Consider the following 16,670-nt stretch of genomic DNA (forward strand, 5'->3'; position numbering starts at 1 on the left):
TTGTATCCAGCAGGTACCTTCTTGGATAATATCCAGCGCGTTCTTGGATATACTAAATTGTAACCCTGCTTCTGTTGCTTGCTTGCTGGGCAAATCCCTCAAAACATGTCATTGTGAACCTCGGAGATATCCGGGTGCTCTCGACCATCTGGCCTGCTTGAGCATCACCCCAAGTCTCCTTGTTCATCACTCTGTTTTCTGGTTTACAACATTCCTTATCGTCTTCCAAGGTGTTTTGGTTCACTCGTTGATGCGCCCAGTGATATCGTCGGTCATGAACCTTATGGCACTCGCGGAAGGAAGCGGCCAAACGAGACCGGGGCCGCCAGGTTCTTCAAGGCTTCGAAAGTTTCAGTCAGGCAAGGACAAGTCAAGTCTTGTAGGAGGAAGGGGATCGAAGACTCCATCATCCGAGCGCGTCTGCGCCTGCCCTTTTGCAGCATAAATCATGCCTGGCAGCTCTCGATTTCTCCAGCCATCACAATACCGTCATCCCCGGCCACGCATGCGCAAGGTTCGAGTCCGGCTCCAAACACGACGTCCGTGCGATGCTCATGCCGAACGTCAGGTTGCAGGAGTAACTAAAGACGCGCAGTTGCGACTAATTCCAGACGCGCCTTCCACCCTCCTGTTTTCCTACTTAAGGAGGGAGGCCGCTACCCGGCTGCTTGGTAACCTCTTCTCATTGCGCTCACTCCATCTTTCAGTCGCAAACCATCTCACCCGTCTTCTCCAACCCCAAGCATCAAGCGAAGTTGCGATCCCAGACAGCCGTCGACAGCCTTTTTGGGTAATCCACATATCGTCTCTCTCGCAGCTTTACGACATCTCTTCAATCTTGGAGTTCGTTCAGGACACCAGAGCGTTTGTTTTGGGAACAGCTCACCGCGAAGCGCGATTCCAACTATCTCGGACGGAAAGAAAAGCAACCATCTTCGAGTTCGCTGCTGCCCTCGCTGTCCACCCGAGCTTTATATTCTTCCGCACCCTCGCAACAGAGAAAGGGAGCTAGGCAAAGGCATCTCTCTTGGCCATCACGACACACGAAGGGAGGCAAAGTGTTAACTGTCAAAGAGGAGACACAGTATTCAAAGCACCAGGTGAGTGACGTTGCCCTGGGGGAGGATGATGTTGTGTACGCATCATCCGTCTGTTGTTATCGACGTGTTCTCCTTTCTGGATGCAGCGAATTTGGAGTTTTCGAATGTATACAATACATGGGATCCAATCTTCCCCAGAGAGCAGCATTTTGAGAGCTATCGGCTGACTAGATCCTGGTAGGCGAACACGCTCGAAAATCCGACTTCATCTTCATCGTCTACAGCACACGCTTCACACCCAAACACAATGATGTACCGTGGAACGACAAACCTCTCCGCCGCTCGGAGCTTGAACCGAGTCAGGCCATGCGGCCCGACAATCAAGACAACTGTGCAGGATATGGACACTTCGAATCACAAGTCCCCAGCCATCACATCGACCGACTGGCGCAAGCGAGCGGCCGCTGTTTCCTCGCCACCTCTCAATGCCAAAGGCAAGCAGCCTGTGAGCTACGACGAAAACGAGGACGTAGGCATGCGGCTCGACTCGGAAAACTCTTTTTCAGCGCCTCAATACCGTTACCCCAGGGATAAACGGGCCCCTTGGGAAACGGTTTTCTCCGCCCCAGCGTGGCAGCAGCCGTCTTCATCATCATCCATCTCTGGGGATAATCACAGGGAGACAACCAAAGTTCAACTCAAGCATGTCAGCCCCATAGTCACCAAGGTCGATGGGGAGGAGATCACGATGCCCAACCGCTTCTCCTTCGAGGTTTCTGTGGTGGACCAGAACAACGCTCCGCTTGGTGTTGCCGTGGGCGAATTGAAGCCCTTCGATCGCTCAACCCCCTTCCGACGCATTCCAACTGAGGATTCTGAGACACTATTAAATAGCCTTCAAAATATTGTGAATCGGCAGTCTGTTTGCAACCAGGATATGCTCAATTCGGTTCCTTCGTCTTCCTCGGAATCTCACGGCTATTCCCAACTGGTTGGGCTGGAGGAGCAGGAGAGTAGCCCTGGTGCTGCGACCCCAGAGTCCTCGGATGCTGAAGCCGAGCCCAGCCGTGCGCACGCAAGGCTTCGCGAGGAAGAAGCTCGTTTCCAGATGATGCTACGCCGTCTTGAGAATCGGCCCGCTTCATCATCGAGTCTCGAAGCTGACAGTGCGCCAAGGCAGCCCCATGGCGTTGTCGACCCTGCCATCGTGGCGATGAAGGTCAAGGGTAAGCCGGACACGGAGGCTGCAAACAAGTTCTTTGCTCAGAAGCTGAGCGAGATGCAAGATAAAGGGAAGCAGAAGGCGTCTGACTCTGGCTATGCTTCGAACAACCGCAGTCAGCATTCAAATAACCGCTCAGGTTCTGCCAATGCTAGATCCGACTTCTTGTACGATTCCATACCTACACACAAGGGGTCTTGCGACCGCTCAGGAGTCTTCGACGATAGATCGGACGGATCTTACGGATGCTTCGCTTCGCATTTTCCGCGCAAGGAGCCTTCACTGGATGACGGCCAGAACAAGGCGCTGAATCCTGCTGCCGCCGAATTCAAGTCGGTAGCCCAGACGGACGACGTGCCGTGGCTCTCAGCCAAAAAGATGTCTCGCCCGCCACTCACCAACGTATTCCCCGACGCTACGACAAGCCACCTTTCGCGCCCGCACAGCATTCTGCCGGATGCTTATTTTGGGCCCTCTCGACAGGCCACGGGCCCCGCTGTTGCAGGACCGAGTAACGAAAACCGAGCTTTTAACCATCGTAAAAACAGCCCCCTGCCGGATGCTTTGTTTGGACCCTCCCTCCCGACAACAGCCTCGGCTGTCGCAGAACCAAGTAATGGAAATCGGGCTATTGACGAGTATGTCCTCGCGCAGGCGTCTGGTTCGACCAACCCGCGCCCTCACCAGATCAGGCCATCCCCGGGGTTTGCCGCCACGGTGTCGCCGGTAACGCTACCAGGCTCCGGATTGCTGGCTGCTGCTCCGCCATCCGCAACGTCTTCCAACGCCGCAGTCAACGGCACGTTTATGCCCCTTTCCGGTCTCAATGCATTCAACACCTTCCCGCCCGCAGCCGGAACCACCACCGTGCCCATGCCCGTATTCAGCCAGGCAGCGGTGGCCACCACCAGCACAGGGCTCAACAACGTCTACGTTCCCGTCACTTCGCTGCCATCGATGCCCTATCCCCCCGGGCTGGCCCCCCAATTCCAACAGCCACAACAACAGTCTCTTCCGCTTGCCGGACCACCAGGACTTACCAACGCCGGCAACAACATGCCCCCGGCGCAGGTTCAGCGTCCGTACTTCCCCGTCACCACCAAGCCCCGCGACCACGATCCGGTCAAGCAGCAGCAGTACGAGGCCTACCTGGAATGGCGCAAGGCCAACGAGCCGGGCTACCACTTGGGGTGCAAGGTGCGGCAGGCGCAGCGCGTGGTGCGGCAGTACCAGCAGCAGCAGCAGCTGATGACGGCGGTGGCGGGGCCGGCGACGGCGGCGGCACTGGAGGCGGGCGCGACCTTTCCGACGGGCACAGGCGCCTAGAAGGCGATTGCCGAGAAGGCCAAGGCGGCGGTCGGTGCTGCGGCGCGGCAGGCGCAGGCGGAGAGGAGGAGGAGGGAGGAGAGTGTGCGGGAGGAGTTGAGGGTTAAGGTTAGGGAGTTAAGTCATGGTCAAGGTCGGGGGGAGGGGAAGGGGAAGGTAATGGGGGAGGTGTCGTCGTCGTCGCGGGAAGTGATGGTTAATTAACTGGAAGGAGAGGAGGGAAGTGAGGGGAGGAAAGAGTGGAGGCTTGGTTGGCTTTACTTGCTTGGTTGCTTGTTTCCTTGCTCGAACCGGCTCGAAATGGATGAATGGAGGAAGAGGTTACGGTGATCTTTCGGTTTTTCTCGTTATGGGCTGGCCGATGAGCTTGTTTTATCTGATTTACATCGGCTATGGTTACGGTTATCGTTATTATTGGCTGGGGTTTTGGCATTACCGGTTTTCTTATGCCTTCGTTTGTTGTTTGCTCTACAAGGCTTCAAGACACGACAGGATTTGAACTTGGCACGGCGGCATGGGATAGCACACGATGGATGAAATGGAGGCCATATCTTTACCGGGGAACATGGCATGGCATGGCTTTGTTTTTGTTTTTATTGCTCGTTTTCCGGTTCAATTCTGAAATCGTTTTGCCTCGTCGTCTCGTCACGGAGAGAGACCACCTCTTTCATGGATAACCTTTGTATCAATCGGTCAGGTCATTAGGTATTCTGGCCCTAGACTTAGGTATCCCAACGGTCCTGAATCAGCACGCCACGCCACCACAGCAGAGTATAGGACAATCGGACTTTCGGTAGCTCAATATCATGGTGTGCTGAGAGTGTGATTGGGATCTATCATGATGAGGGTATAATTCGCTGCATACCTGGGACTGAGGCTCAAAAACACCCAAAAAGACGCCCGAACAAACCTCCGCCGTCTTCTGCCGGCGTACAGATCCATGGTTAGACGTCCGCCTTGCGCCTTAGTAGGGTGCGTAGGGTGTCGAGGGTCCTTGCCCCTCTTCATCCGCCTTCTTCCCCCTTCCAAAACTAACCCCCTTCACCACACGAAGAACAGCCCGCCTTAACAAGAAGAGCACAATCATCCACTCGAACGGCTTGTTCTGTTCCTTCACGGACCGCTGGAACGCCTGGAACCTGCGCCCCGTCCTGCTCCAGTCCGCGTCCGGGTCCCGTCCCATCTGCTCCACCAGCGCGCGCCGCTTGGGCGCGTACAGCTTGCGCAGCACCCGGGCGAGGTTGTTGAGGTTGAGCGTGATGGAGTAGGTTGTTATGGCGACGGCGGCGGTTGAAATGGCGAGGTCGGTGCGGCTGTAGGATTCGTTGATGCTCCAGATTGCCTTGTATTAAGTTTGAGTACCTAGGTATGTCTGGGGTCGGGGGAAAGAGACAGGTTGCGGACGTACTACGAAGAGGCAGAGGGGAAGGAAGAAGATGCTCACAAAGGTGAGTAACTTGACGTGCTCGCCGAGCTGGGTCCAGGCGCGGCTTTCCATGACGGCGCTGGCATTGAAGAGCTGCGGTGGATTTTCGTGGGGTAAGCAGGTATCAAGGATGTATCTGGTTTATCGGGGTGCTCTCTGAAGTGCGTCTTTGGTTTGTGGCATTCATAAGAGAGCAGCAAAATGAAACTTACGCCGTCCCGCAAGACTGTTACGCGCTCCAGCTTTCCAGGAATTCCTGGCGCAGTAGCTTCAAGTCCTCGCAGGCCTCCTCCGCAGTCTTCTCGGCAGTCCCTAGCACCTTCAGTGACTCCCGATACCAATGGGCTTCACGACCAGTTTCGATGAAACTAGTTTTGTAGGGCTCGACCGAACACTTTTGGTAGTGAGTCCACTGATGTATCGTATTGTCCTGGAGCTTGACAGCCTCGTGGATGAAGTTGATGATCCAGAAGTAGCGCTTGGATGTAGAGAAAGCCTCATCGTGAAGAGAATGTCCTGAAGGTGGTCCTGGCGCTGTAACACCTCATCGCCACTATCCGCTAGGCTGTCCACGGCTAAGAGGATTTGGCGCCAGCTCAAGGCCACCTGGCTGAGTGGGTTGCCACGTAGAAGGCCGACTGCGTTCTGAGACTTGCTGCATTGCAGATCGAGTAACTGCCTTGAACTGATAGCCATGGCACTGGGGGAGTGAGGCAGACGATAGTCCAGTGGATGGGGTCTCCCAGGGGCACCGGCTGGCCCATCAGGGCCACATGAAACATCTGTAGCCGAAATAGCTGTCAGTCAATGCTCTCCTCCAACGTTAAAGTTGAGGCATGTAATTCAAAAAAGCAATACGGTGAAGCAGCTTTTCCTCAGATAGCGGTCAGTTTTGCCATATAACGGTACTGTGTTTTGCAACTTGTGGCCGTTCCCACTTCCTGTTCCCAACGTATCCTCAATAAGCTCATAGAAAACAATGTGAAAGCCCGTCTCGGATGTGACAGCGTGTCATGTCGTTCGCTTGGCAACGCTGTACCATCTGTGCCGAGACGGATACGATACGGTTCCATGGCTTTCACAAAGACATGTGCAGTGATGTAGCGCAGCAGCGTCGTTGCATGGAACATGAAGCGCGAGTCAGGAGCACAATGTGCGGGACGCATTCCAATCCACGGCAAGAATAATGGCACGACGAGCCTGTTGGTCTCGTTGCAATTATCGTACATTTGCACCGCCGTAGACCGTATTCGGCGTAAGTCGACAGTGGAAAGTGCTACAAGTCCCTGAAAGAGCCTGCGTTTCCCGTCGGTTTTTGAGAGTTACACTGGCAAACTCCGGGGTTCGGAGAGGAAAGCGAGCAACCATACACCAGTCTTTTTCCAGGGCTTGCCGCATCTGGATGCACCATGTATATCGGCTTCGATGAGATGACGTAGTCCAACCGTGAATCCCCCGTCTTCCCATCTCTGTCGCGGTGTCTCAAAGGCCGGGTAAGGAGTGTGCGGCGGCAGCTGTGCTTGTCGCCGATGGACGCAGCCCCCCATCGGAGCCCACAGGCTTTGGGCTAGCCCCAATCGATTATTTGAAAGTCCGCGACGTTCAGAAACCTTATTGTGGCTTCGTTTAAGAGGATAATGTTCCAGGGCGTTGTGTGCGGAGCCGGAGTGGAAAAAAGAACTCCGAAAAGGTGAGATAGAGACGCCCATCGTCGGGAATTGTAGAAGCAGAGCCAAAGGCATTGAGCAGCGGTTCGGCGAGCCCAGGTGGCATCGCTCCTTCTCCTGATTCATTCTCACCATACGGTGATATATCGGAAACAAGTCCCCCTCGTTCGGTCGCCTTGTCTTTGAGGTGTATGTCCGGATGATGTCTTCCAGGGCCATGTTCCTCCCATCCACCCTTGCTTGGTAAAGCGCGACGAGGATCGCACGGGCTTCCTGGCCCGTCAGCATCAAGTTATCCGCAGCGGTTGCTATCCAAGCCAATATATCGTCCCTGGACTTGACCATATCAGGGTCAAGCTAATTCAGGTGGTCACAGAGCATGGTCTTGATGGTTTCCGCCGAGGGAGGGCGGAGCTCGATCAGTTTGATGTACGGCCGGAGCGCATAGTTCACTGCAGAAAGAGAGTCTGAGATGAAGATCATGACTCCCTCGAAGCGTTCGAGCAGATCCTGAAGAGCTACTAGAGGTAAGCAACCACAAGACCGCAGCTCGCGGATGGACGTCTGTATCAACCTCCCGTTGATATGGAACTCTGTGTTCTCATCGGTGCTCTTGACTGCAGCACGTAATCTGCTTCGAGGTTGTTCATGGTCAGATGTCTGCCAATCGTTGTACCAAGGGCTTGCAGGTCTTCTTACAATACAAGGACAGCCCCCCAGCGAGTGGCAAGTCCGGTATACAGCGAGAAGTTTCTTTCATATGTGGTTGAGTCCACGCCCAAGTCAGCAGGCGTATGAAAAGAAGCGGGCGCTGACAATGAGCAGCCAGCGCCCAGGCAAGGAAACGTCTTTCCAGAACCGCTCGGTCCTGACGAGAGTAGAATTTTAGTACGTATTTCGTGTACCGCCAGTTCTCGCAAGGTCAGAATTTACCGTGAAACTGCAGAACCAAACCGCGGTTCAGCCTACTAACAAGGTCCTAGTTCGACAGCATGTTTAGTATGCCCCTGCGCTTCGCAAAATATGCTTCAAAGTCGCTTTTGAGGGACGCAAACAAAGTCTTGTCCAGGTATATCGAATGAAACGCGTCTGCATCCTCAAGCTTGTCGCGGTAGGGATGTAGGTTGGCAATATCGAAGAGAGCCCACTTTCTGGTTTCGAGCATGAAGCCCTCCAGCCTAGTCGGCAAGAGCAGAAGATATCTGGTTCTGGCCGGGAGGGCATCCAGGCTGACCGGAGTAGTGCAAGCTGAACAGTAGCAGTTGAAACTCGACTAGGCGCACAGTTCTACCTCGTGGCCCGAGTGCAACGAGAAACCCTCCGGATCCAGGATGACGGGTTCGGCGCTCTGTTTGCAGTTAACGGCAGTGATAAAGACACCGGGAGAACTATCCGATCTGAAACGCTCGTCTTACCCGCCCGTGATATTCCATGCCCTTCACTGGGCGTGAGCTCCAGCTGCACACAGGATAGTCCCCGAAGTCGACTTGGGTGACGTGTCTCAATTTGGCAAGATTTGTCCTGTTCCTATCCATGAGTTGCTCCAGCCGCTTGGCAGATCTGACAACACCCAGCCCAATCAGGGGGGGGAATAGTAGCCGGTCGATTGGCCTGGTTCCGCTGTAGTGGTCGGTATGAAAGCGACAGCTCGCCTGCCGAAGAAGGCCTCCCCCCTCCCATCTAAAATGCCAAGCTTCCACCACACACGCCGCCGAAGTCATATCACATTAAGGAAACCTCGACAACCTGCTCGTAACCTGCTTCTCCAGGGCCGATAAGAAACATACCCCGAGGGTAGAGAGTGCGGAGCTCGTCGAATAGGACGACGCCTCGCGCAACGTTGTGGTCCCTCTCGAGCAGTTGTGGGCGACTGCCAAAGTGCATAGGTTCGAGAGCTCCGTGATTCCGCATTCGAGTTCAGTCGTCAGAGATTATTTCGAGACCAGCGCAGCAAACACCTGATCGGATAGACTCTCCTTCGTGAGAACCCTCAGAATATCCACGTAAGGGTGCAACTCTATGAGCGGGTATTTGAACACCTTTGCTCTCAGATGGTAATGTCGGAGCCATGACGGTTGAGACAGGTGCTTGATATCTGCGCCAACAGGGAGAGCGGGTCCCCGCTCTGGACAATGATTCCCACCAGCATGTCTGTTTCTCCATCGTTCTCGACCTTGGGCGCAATCGTCGCATCTTCCTTGTGGTTCATCAGGAAGAAAACCAAGGCGTCGTCCGACGTTTGGGCGGCCGTGGGATCACTGCCTTCGTGCCGGCAACGTGACTGCTCGAACGCGTGAAGGCGCCGGTCTAACATCTCGAGTCTCGTGTCAATCCTGCCAAGGACTTCAATGAGTCTGGAAAATGCCGCTTCATCGGGCTGTGTGCCCCGTGTCTTGCTGCTGAAGGATTCTGGCTCTTGCGAGTCAAATTTCAGAATCCCAAGACATTTTTCAGAACGATCAAGTCGGACTTCGTGCTCACTACCCTACTGTAGGCCCCGCTCAAATCACCACATCCGCGCATCTCAGCTAAGGTGTTGGGCATGCATCCTTTCGACAAGGCGGTTGCGCATGCGTCAGCTGAGCGACTGGCTCCTTACCATAACAGGCACGCACCGCAGCGTCCCCCTTGGAGAACTTCGAGAATTGCAATGCCTGGTTTGAACCCATTCTAGAGTATGTTTTCTCATATATAGACTGAAGAAGGCGATGGTACAATGACAAGAAAAAGAAAACTTGCGATTCGATTGAATGTGATATTGTGGTGCATGGTGCAAAAACCCTGGACCTTTACTTGAGTGGTCTGTGCTTTTACATCAGCCAGCAGAACGGGGGCAAAGAACCCCTGGACACAACAAAAGCCCTGGGACACTACCCTACCATTGGCATCCAACAAATGCCGGGATAGGAGTGCGAGCTTCAGGACAAGCCGACACAGGTATAATTTTAGCACCCAACAACTGGCCCCTCCTTCATTAACGTATTCTGACAACTCCCTTCAGACCTCAGGTCCAGCAAATCCAAGTTCCACACATCCTCCCTTATCTCACTCGCCCATTTGGTTTCTGACGGTCAGCCGCATGCAAAGCTGGCTGCTGCACCTGGGCAGCAATCTTCAACTCAGCTGCCCACTTCTCGATTGCTTCCAGAATCCCGGCATAGGAAATCACGTCTAAGTTCTTTCCTATTCTCGATGTAGCTGCTGGATTTCATCATCAATTCCCATTGAGGTTGCTGCAATTGCCCGAGTTCCAAAGAATTCTTGTCATGTTATTATCATAAGGGAAAGGGGTTTTCCCCCTTTGTAGAAAGAAGATGGTTTGCCTATCAAACAGCCTGGAGCCAGATTGGTAATTATTAGCCTTCCCTAGCGAGCTCAGGTGCAACCAGTTTGTAATGGTGTGTTGCTGTAACTCTGGACCTAACCAGGCACCTCTGCCAGAGGCACCATGATACCAAGTACGCAAGGTATACGTCGATGCAGGCATGTTTGACTCATTTACTTGAAATGCTCTCATTATGTGCCACGCACTTGGCAATGGGAATCCGAGGATCGCTAATAACCTTCCGAGGTCCTGCCGGGTGTGCCTGACTAGAAACGTGCTTCAGTCTGGGGGTATCAGTACATAACGCCCTGAACACAAACAAACTCGGATAGAATGAATCCGTCCTCCCTCCATGTCCTGACTCCATGGAGGTGCTTCATGATGCTCCTGCCCGTGCAAATGCATATGCCGATGCCCACTGAACGCCCATGCCCACCCACGCCGTAGCTGTATGCCGCGATGCACCTGTCCTAACCCACCCAGATTCGAAACTATTAGATAAGTCCCATCCCATTCCGTGTATCCATTCATCAGTCATCAGTCATCACCGCCCGCCATGGCCCAATCTAATCAGACTCCTAGTCATCGATCATGGCCAAGCGAGAAGGCATGTGATCCGGAGAGTGATGCAGCTCGACACCATGCTTCCTGGCCAGCTTGAGCGCCTCATCCCAAGCGACGCCCCTTAGATACTCCTGATGAATGACCTTCACGCGCGGGTGAACAATAAGCTTCTGAATGAAAGCGGCCACGCCGTCCCACTCGCCCGGGTAGACGGCGACGGTGTGCAACTTCGGAAAACACTCGAGCCAGTCGATGAACGGCTGGCCGTCGAACTGACTGGTGGCGCCGAAGCGGCTGGTCGGGTCGTGGTGGAAGTTGAAGTCGTGCAGCCCCAGCGTGTGCAGGTTATCCGACATGGCAAAGTCGAGGTCCCGAGCGGGCACGAGGTCGCTGCGGTTCACGGTGTTGGCCGGGCCCGTCATGGCCGCGGGGCCTGCGGATGACGCTGCCAGCTCGAGGACCTTCAGCTTGCCGGCCTGGGCTGCGGGTCCAAGCACTTGCTGCAGGAGACGGGGGTTGAGCACACCGGCGATGCAGCGGAACACCTCCAGGTTGGGCAAGTTGAGGGTCTGCTGTTTGTCGGCCGGCGGGCCCCAGCCGTGGGCGGGCGCGGCTGCGGAAATCTGTGAGTCCGTGGTGAAGAGGATATTGTGAACAACGTCTGGGTTGTGGCCGAGGAGCTCGATGGACCGTAGTTCGCTGGTCAAGGGAGGAAGGAAGCGTGAATTCCACGGGGCGAATGCTGCGCTGACCGAGTACCGCAAGCGTGGGCCGAGCACCAGGTGGCGGAGTGAGGGCCAGAGTCTGTCTTTGCTGAAGGCGGGATCGTGATGGAATGACCAGAGGACGCTGAAACCGTCCAGGTGAAACTGCTCAAGCTTGGGAGTGGCAATCACAATTGGCCCCTGGATTGGTTAGTGAGGGTCTTATGCACCAACAACACATGGCTGCTTACCATTTCGATCGGAGTCAATGTCAAGGCAGAAGCCTGACCCTTTGGGAACAGTTCCTGCCCTTTGAGGATACGCAGTTTCTTCAGGTTAGGGAGCACGACGGACCGGAAGGCGTTTTGGACACCTGGACCTGTATTGACGAGGTCCAGGACCTCAAGGGACTCCGTGTTGAGTTCAATGAGGCCCATGACGGGGGCCAGGATGTCGTAGGAGACAATGGAGAGCTGGCTCAGTCGATTCCTGGTGGCAAGGACTTCAGGCTTCCCCTGAGTGTCAAAATCAACCGGCTGTCGGGCAGGCGCCGGCTTCCCAGAGTTCAGGCACAGCCGCTTCAAATGGCGCAGACCGTGCAAGATAGTGCAGAGCTTCTGGCCTGTAAGCTGGAAGTCGGAGGCGTCGCGGATGACCAGGCTCTTGATCTCTGGGTGCTTCTGCAGGAACTTGGGGAAGAAGCGGCCGGGATTGCCCGGTCGGCCGAGTCTCAGATGGGTCCAGAGCACGGCGTCGCGCAGGATGAGTTGGCTCCAGTGCTTGTTGACGCGCAAGCAGCGACTTTGAGATTGAGTTAGAAAGCAGGCATGCCGGGGGAATGTCTCGGTAGCTTACCTGATATCAGAGGCACTGAGCTGCGAAAAAATCATGCCCAGCACCTCGGGCGGGAACTCCTTAGCCGGGTCTCTGCGGGCCACCTCAATCTTGAGGTTGTGGGCCATGCGCTGCAAGACAACCTGGGAGAGAATTCAGGGAATTATTCCAAAAGAAGAAAGAAAAAATGAAGAGCCGAGATATGAGGTGCTTACATCGTAGCTGCCCTTGGGGCGTTGCCTATAGCGGCTTGTGGTGTGCAAGGCACGATCGACGAAGCGCTCAAGCAGGCGTTGAAGCAGAAGGGCCGAAGGCTGCTTAGCGTGCCCTCTAAGAATGACAAGCATGGATCGGTCTGCGGGAAAGTTCGACTGCGGAGAGCAATTCTTGAGCAGGTACTGGAGGACCTTCGCGCCGCGGCAATAGCCCTGTTGTAGCATGTTAGTCGGCCTTCAAATCAGTGGCTGTGATGCTTCGGAGAGCCCATTAAACCCACCACCGCCGACGTCGGGTCCAGGCGAATCATAGTCAGCGCAGTGGAGAAGGCCGAGACGTGCTGCTCTGCTTTCTCGAGGCATTCGGCGAGCGCATCCAGGGCCAGGAGGTGCGCCTGATGGGAGCAGGACGGCCAAACGTAGCCGCAGGCGCAAGGGACCTTGCTGACCCGGTACAGGGCGTCGGCGTCCTTGCTCTTGATGGCGGCGAGGCACTGCGAGATGTTGCAAGACTTGTCCTTGCCGTGCCGCATCTTGCCGTTGCCCGCTGGGTCGCAGACGCACATGTTGACAGCCTAGTTGTTTGTTTTGGTAATTAGTCCATCGATCTCTACGAGACCCAACTTGGGAGATGCGAAAAACAGGAGAAACCAAGACACAGGCCCCAAGCCTGAAGACCGTCATAAACCGGCAACACCTGATTCGGTAACCGCGATGTCCAAGATCCCCAACGCAAGCCGCCCATCGGCTGGTTCCAGGGCACCCGCATTCAGCCTGTCTCAGGGATCATCGACCCGTCGTTGGTGTTGTTGGGCTGCTGCTGGCCCATGCCCGGCCCGTCGACAAGGAAAGAACAGGAGTAACTCACCTCCATGGCGGCGTGGAGCGCCTTGGAGAACTGGCGAGCCTTGGTGAGGCTCTTAGCCTCACCAATGGCCGCCTTCATCACAGCTTCCCAGTCGCTGCTGGGCTCCCCGGTGCCAGCCATGCCGGCGAAGTCGTGGCTGAAAAACTAAAAAAAAAAATTAATAGTAAAAAAATAAAAAAAAAGAAAGAAAGAGAGGAAAAAGCGGCGGAGGTCGGCGTTGGTGGACGGGGTTGGCAGCAGAGAAAAGAAAAAAAATTCGCGATGGTCGGCCAGGAAGAAACTAGTCGAGGAAGCGATCTTGTTCTCAGTCGGTAATACTCCGTAGTTTCACTTACATGCAGCTGCCATACATAAATCACTTCACGTGCTTTCACGCGTCTGAGCGCGTCTGAGCGCGTCTTTGATAAGACTATCGATAAGGCTATCGATAAGGCACAATACCGGCTATTGAAAGTTGGTTCATGGTTCCGGGGGACCAGGTTTCACTCAGTCCATGAAATCCTAGACGAATTACCTGGCTTAACCTTTGAACCTTTGGCCAGAGCTCTTCAAATGAATTTTATTCTGTGAATGGAAAATGATTGCGAAAGTCAAGAACTAGTGTCATTGATATATGCTTTAGGCGTAGTCTCGGCCGCTCAGCTATAAGCAGCATTGTTCAGGCTTTATGAATCAAAGTTCCAGTGCCTTATATACAGTACATTGGTTATAAAGAGTACCTTGTATCAAGTACTTCTTTCCTAATTTAGTCTGATGACCGGAATCAGGCAGTTGTTCTTTATTTGTGCTTCTACAAACAGTTGTAGTCATTGCTAGCAATACGCTTGAACCTTTATTGTTGAAAATCAACAACTTGAAAGGATGTCCTAGGCATTTTCAATAGGATAATTTGTACTGTATCTCGGATACCAGCCTGGTGTTTCTGTATTACAAGCTGCTGCGTGCCATTGCGGACTTGCCCCTCCCATGTTTCAAAAGCCGCGATGCCGCGCCCCCACCCGCCACCCGAAACCTCAACCTCGTCCTGCCATGTTACTATTAATCGGAGCGACGTCGTAGTGTGCGGCAACAATTTTCTTCTAGAATGGACGCAATCCAAGTCCGGTTCCTCAACCACGCGCCTGCAGGGCATCATGTTTTTAGAATAGTACGACGACGATTATCAAGTGTCGCACAGAGAGCAAGCGCTGACGTGGGCCAGTCCGAGCCGTCCGAACTTGCGTCGACACCACCTTGGGCGCAGGGCTTCCGTTGCTACGGCACCTACAGGTACCTCATATACACCCTTGCAGTAAAACGGACGTGACTGCATTGCCTGCCACGCATCCACTCCGTACTTCAGCATGGTGGACGCGCAAGAGTACCGTAGGTTACCCTCCAAAGACGGCATCGCATGGCAGGGCATTCGTGTAAGGTAGGTAATAAGCAATGCATCGCATACAGGCGTCGAATTGCGGGCTGCTTGCCCGACTCGGACCGGGGTTTACGCACGCCAGTGACATCCGAGTGGGCGGTGACCCTGGGGCAACCCAACCCGCCAGACCGGGAAGCCCGGAATGGATGATGGGACGGCATCTCCTGTTCAGACGACCCATGATTTGCATATAGTACTCGCATATCCCGGCAGTCTGGTCCGGGTTGGCCGACGGAAAGCCGGGCCCCGTTTTGTCGTCATCGTTACCGTCTTCAGGCCACCTGACCGAATTCCCCATGGTTGACATGGGAGTTCTAATGTTACTAGCTAACTATGTGTGTGAGCTCCCATCCCGAGAAACCCAAAGTTCAGAATTCAGATGACGCACATGCGACACGCCACCCAGGCACCTAAACCGTCGCAAATTCCAACGGAAGTTGAAGGATGGCGGCACGGCTGCGGCGCTGGGTCCGGCGGTAGCGCCCCTTGGGGCCGGATGACCATGTGTATGCCGTGTCCTCCGATCTAACCATCCCTATCTAAGCCCGCCGGCCATCTGTTGCAGGGTGGGAATATTGGCAAAATCTGCGATTTGCATCATGGTAGTTTGGAAATGTACTATGGTGCCACCCCGCTTGGACATGATAACCTCAGCTACCTACCCCTAGTACAGGAGTACAGGTAACTAGTACTGCACCGCAAAGCATCTTTACCTTGGGTACCTACCAGGGTAGATGCAGCAGTTCTCCCACATTGAGGACATCATCAAGGGCTCACGGCAACAAGTCCCACGCCATCTCAGCAACAGAGTCCAGGTTAACCTTACCCGTCCATCCATGTCCAATGTCCGAGTAAGGTGAGAGAGAGCGGGAGATGCGTTGCTCATGCCAGTGGCTGCTCGTGAGTTGCTCTCCAGTTGCCCTCCCGCCGCCATGGGCGGGGAGATATTCCAGTATTCCAGTTGACGGGCTCTCCTCTATTTTTATCGCCCCAGGCACCCAAGACCCGTGACTGGGCGGCCGGAAAACCTGTCTCCTGAGGCTGTTGTTAGCTTTAGGGTGCTGACAAGGCAAGGCTGGGGGGCTGAAAAATCCAAGATTTTGGCCTCCCCATCCCCGGTTTCCTCCCTTGTCATCATCCCCCCTGTCCCGGTTCCCTCCCAGAAGAGCCCTTCATGATGGAATCAAGGTTTGTCTGAAACGCTGTGTTGCGTCCCGTATTGGGGCCTTTCCCTCTCAGCCTTAAGGCATTCTGTCGTTGCAACCGTTTGCAAAGAGTGACTTTTTGGGACACCAGATTTGTTGTTACATCATCCGAGTCCCGCCAATTGGCTGCTTCAAGCGAGTTCAGAGGGTGTGTTTTTGTTTGTCGTTCGTGACCAATTCGGTCCAACGATGGCAAGGTTAGTCATCTCACCATGGAGTTGAGCTCTCGTGCTGCTTCTCTGTCTTCCAGAGGAGAGAACTAGAAGCAATCATTGGGTGATGATCTAGGAGAGCCATTTCATTAGGAACCCTGAAAAGACAGAGTAGGAAGTGACCATGCCACTCCCGTCCATGTACTGCCCAGCCACTACCGCATTTGGAACCACCATACTCCGTACAAGATCCTACACGCCCTAGTCTCTGCTCTAGATAGAACATTTGCTTCTATTTGCGCTATCCCGTTTGCTAGCTGTCTTCACCCCGCCTCAATCGTCCCTTGAAGTAATTGCGGCCCCTGCCAGAGGGCGCCGCCCCGGCCTAGCAAAGACCATCTTCCCCGGAGCAGGCCATATGCTGCTCCTCCCATCCCATCGTCTAGCTATGACAATAGTTGCCGCTGCTACCAGAGCAGGAATTAAACATAAATGAGGGGTGAGTTCGTCCAGTACGTTGCACATCGCCAGGATCTAGACATAAAAGAAGGAAGAAAAAGAAATAAGAAATCAGCAGAAGAAACCCACAAGGACCCCGAGTAAAAGAAATGAGCAAAGGAATATCCGGTCCCCAACCGTTTCCAGTTGCCTGGAGTCCTCCTGTTTCGAAACGCCTGGTATCATATCCATATGCAAAAACCATTCCCA

The 16,670-nt window shown here is 54.3% G+C and overlaps 6 protein-coding genes across 6 annotated transcripts; 2 read left to right on the forward strand and 4 right to left on the reverse strand.

The window, feature by feature from the left end:
• The first annotated feature begins 145 nt into the window (after positions 1-145).
• N657DRAFT_509389 (uncharacterized protein) lies at positions 146-1,300 on the forward strand. The gene is made up of 3 exons (XM_062787712.1): positions 146-514; positions 569-1,100; positions 1,282-1,300. Exons 1-2 carry the CDS (start codon positions 449-451, stop codon positions 1,010-1,012), a joined length of 510 nt encoding a protein of 169 aa, XP_062646274.1. The 5' UTR covers positions 146-448; the 3' UTR covers positions 1,013-1,100; positions 1,282-1,300.
• N657DRAFT_509591 (uncharacterized protein) lies at positions 655-3,784 on the forward strand. Its single transcript, XM_062787713.1, has 2 exons — positions 655-1,206; positions 1,282-3,784. Exons 1-2 carry the CDS (start codon positions 1,126-1,128, stop codon positions 3,586-3,588), a joined length of 2,388 nt encoding a protein of 795 aa, XP_062646275.1. The 5' UTR covers positions 655-1,125; the 3' UTR covers positions 3,589-3,784.
• A 768-nt stretch (positions 3,785-4,552) lies between these two features.
• Positions 4,553-5,086, reverse strand: N657DRAFT_682261 (uncharacterized protein; the record flags this gene model as incomplete). Its single annotated transcript, XM_062796466.1, has 2 exons — positions 4,553-4,930; positions 4,997-5,086. The coding sequence occupies 2 exons, from the start codon at positions 5,084-5,086 to the stop codon at positions 4,553-4,555; spliced, it is 468 nt and encodes a 155-aa protein (XP_062646276.1).
• A 980-nt stretch (positions 5,087-6,066) lies between these two features.
• Positions 6,067-7,491, reverse strand: N657DRAFT_509088 (uncharacterized protein). Its single transcript, XM_062787711.1, has 2 exons — positions 7,381-7,491; positions 6,067-7,312 (listed from the first exon to the last, which is right to left on the reverse strand). Exon 2 carries the CDS (start codon positions 7,024-7,026, stop codon positions 6,337-6,339), a length of 690 nt encoding a protein of 229 aa, XP_062646277.1. The 5' UTR covers positions 7,027-7,312; positions 7,381-7,491; the 3' UTR covers positions 6,067-6,336.
• A 169-nt stretch (positions 7,492-7,660) lies between these two features.
• N657DRAFT_673027 (uncharacterized protein) lies at positions 7,661-8,995 on the reverse strand (the record flags this gene model as incomplete). The annotated part of the gene is made up of 5 exons (XM_062795669.1): positions 7,661-7,859; positions 7,965-8,029; positions 8,097-8,231; positions 8,469-8,551; positions 8,755-8,995. 5 exons carry the CDS (start codon positions 8,993-8,995, stop codon positions 7,661-7,663), a joined length of 723 nt encoding a protein of 240 aa, XP_062646278.1.
• A 1,187-nt stretch (positions 8,996-10,182) lies between these two features.
• Positions 10,183-13,334, reverse strand: N657DRAFT_622045 (uncharacterized protein). The gene is made up of 6 exons (XM_062790640.1): positions 13,192-13,334; positions 12,605-12,898; positions 12,324-12,536; positions 12,130-12,251; positions 11,526-12,075; positions 10,183-11,475 (listed from the first exon to the last, which is right to left on the reverse strand). The coding sequence occupies exons 1-6, from the start codon at positions 13,309-13,311 to the stop codon at positions 10,585-10,587; spliced, it is 2,190 nt and encodes a 729-aa protein (XP_062646279.1). The 5' UTR covers positions 13,312-13,334; the 3' UTR covers positions 10,183-10,584.
• Between the last annotated feature and the right edge of the window lie 3,336 nt (positions 13,335-16,670).

This window comes from Parathielavia appendiculata (assembly GCF_033297405.1).
Source record: "Parathielavia appendiculata strain CBS 731.68 unplaced genomic scaffold N657scaffold_9, whole genome shotgun sequence".
Taxonomy (NCBI): domain Eukaryota; kingdom Fungi; phylum Ascomycota; class Sordariomycetes; order Sordariales; family Chaetomiaceae; genus Parathielavia; species Parathielavia appendiculata.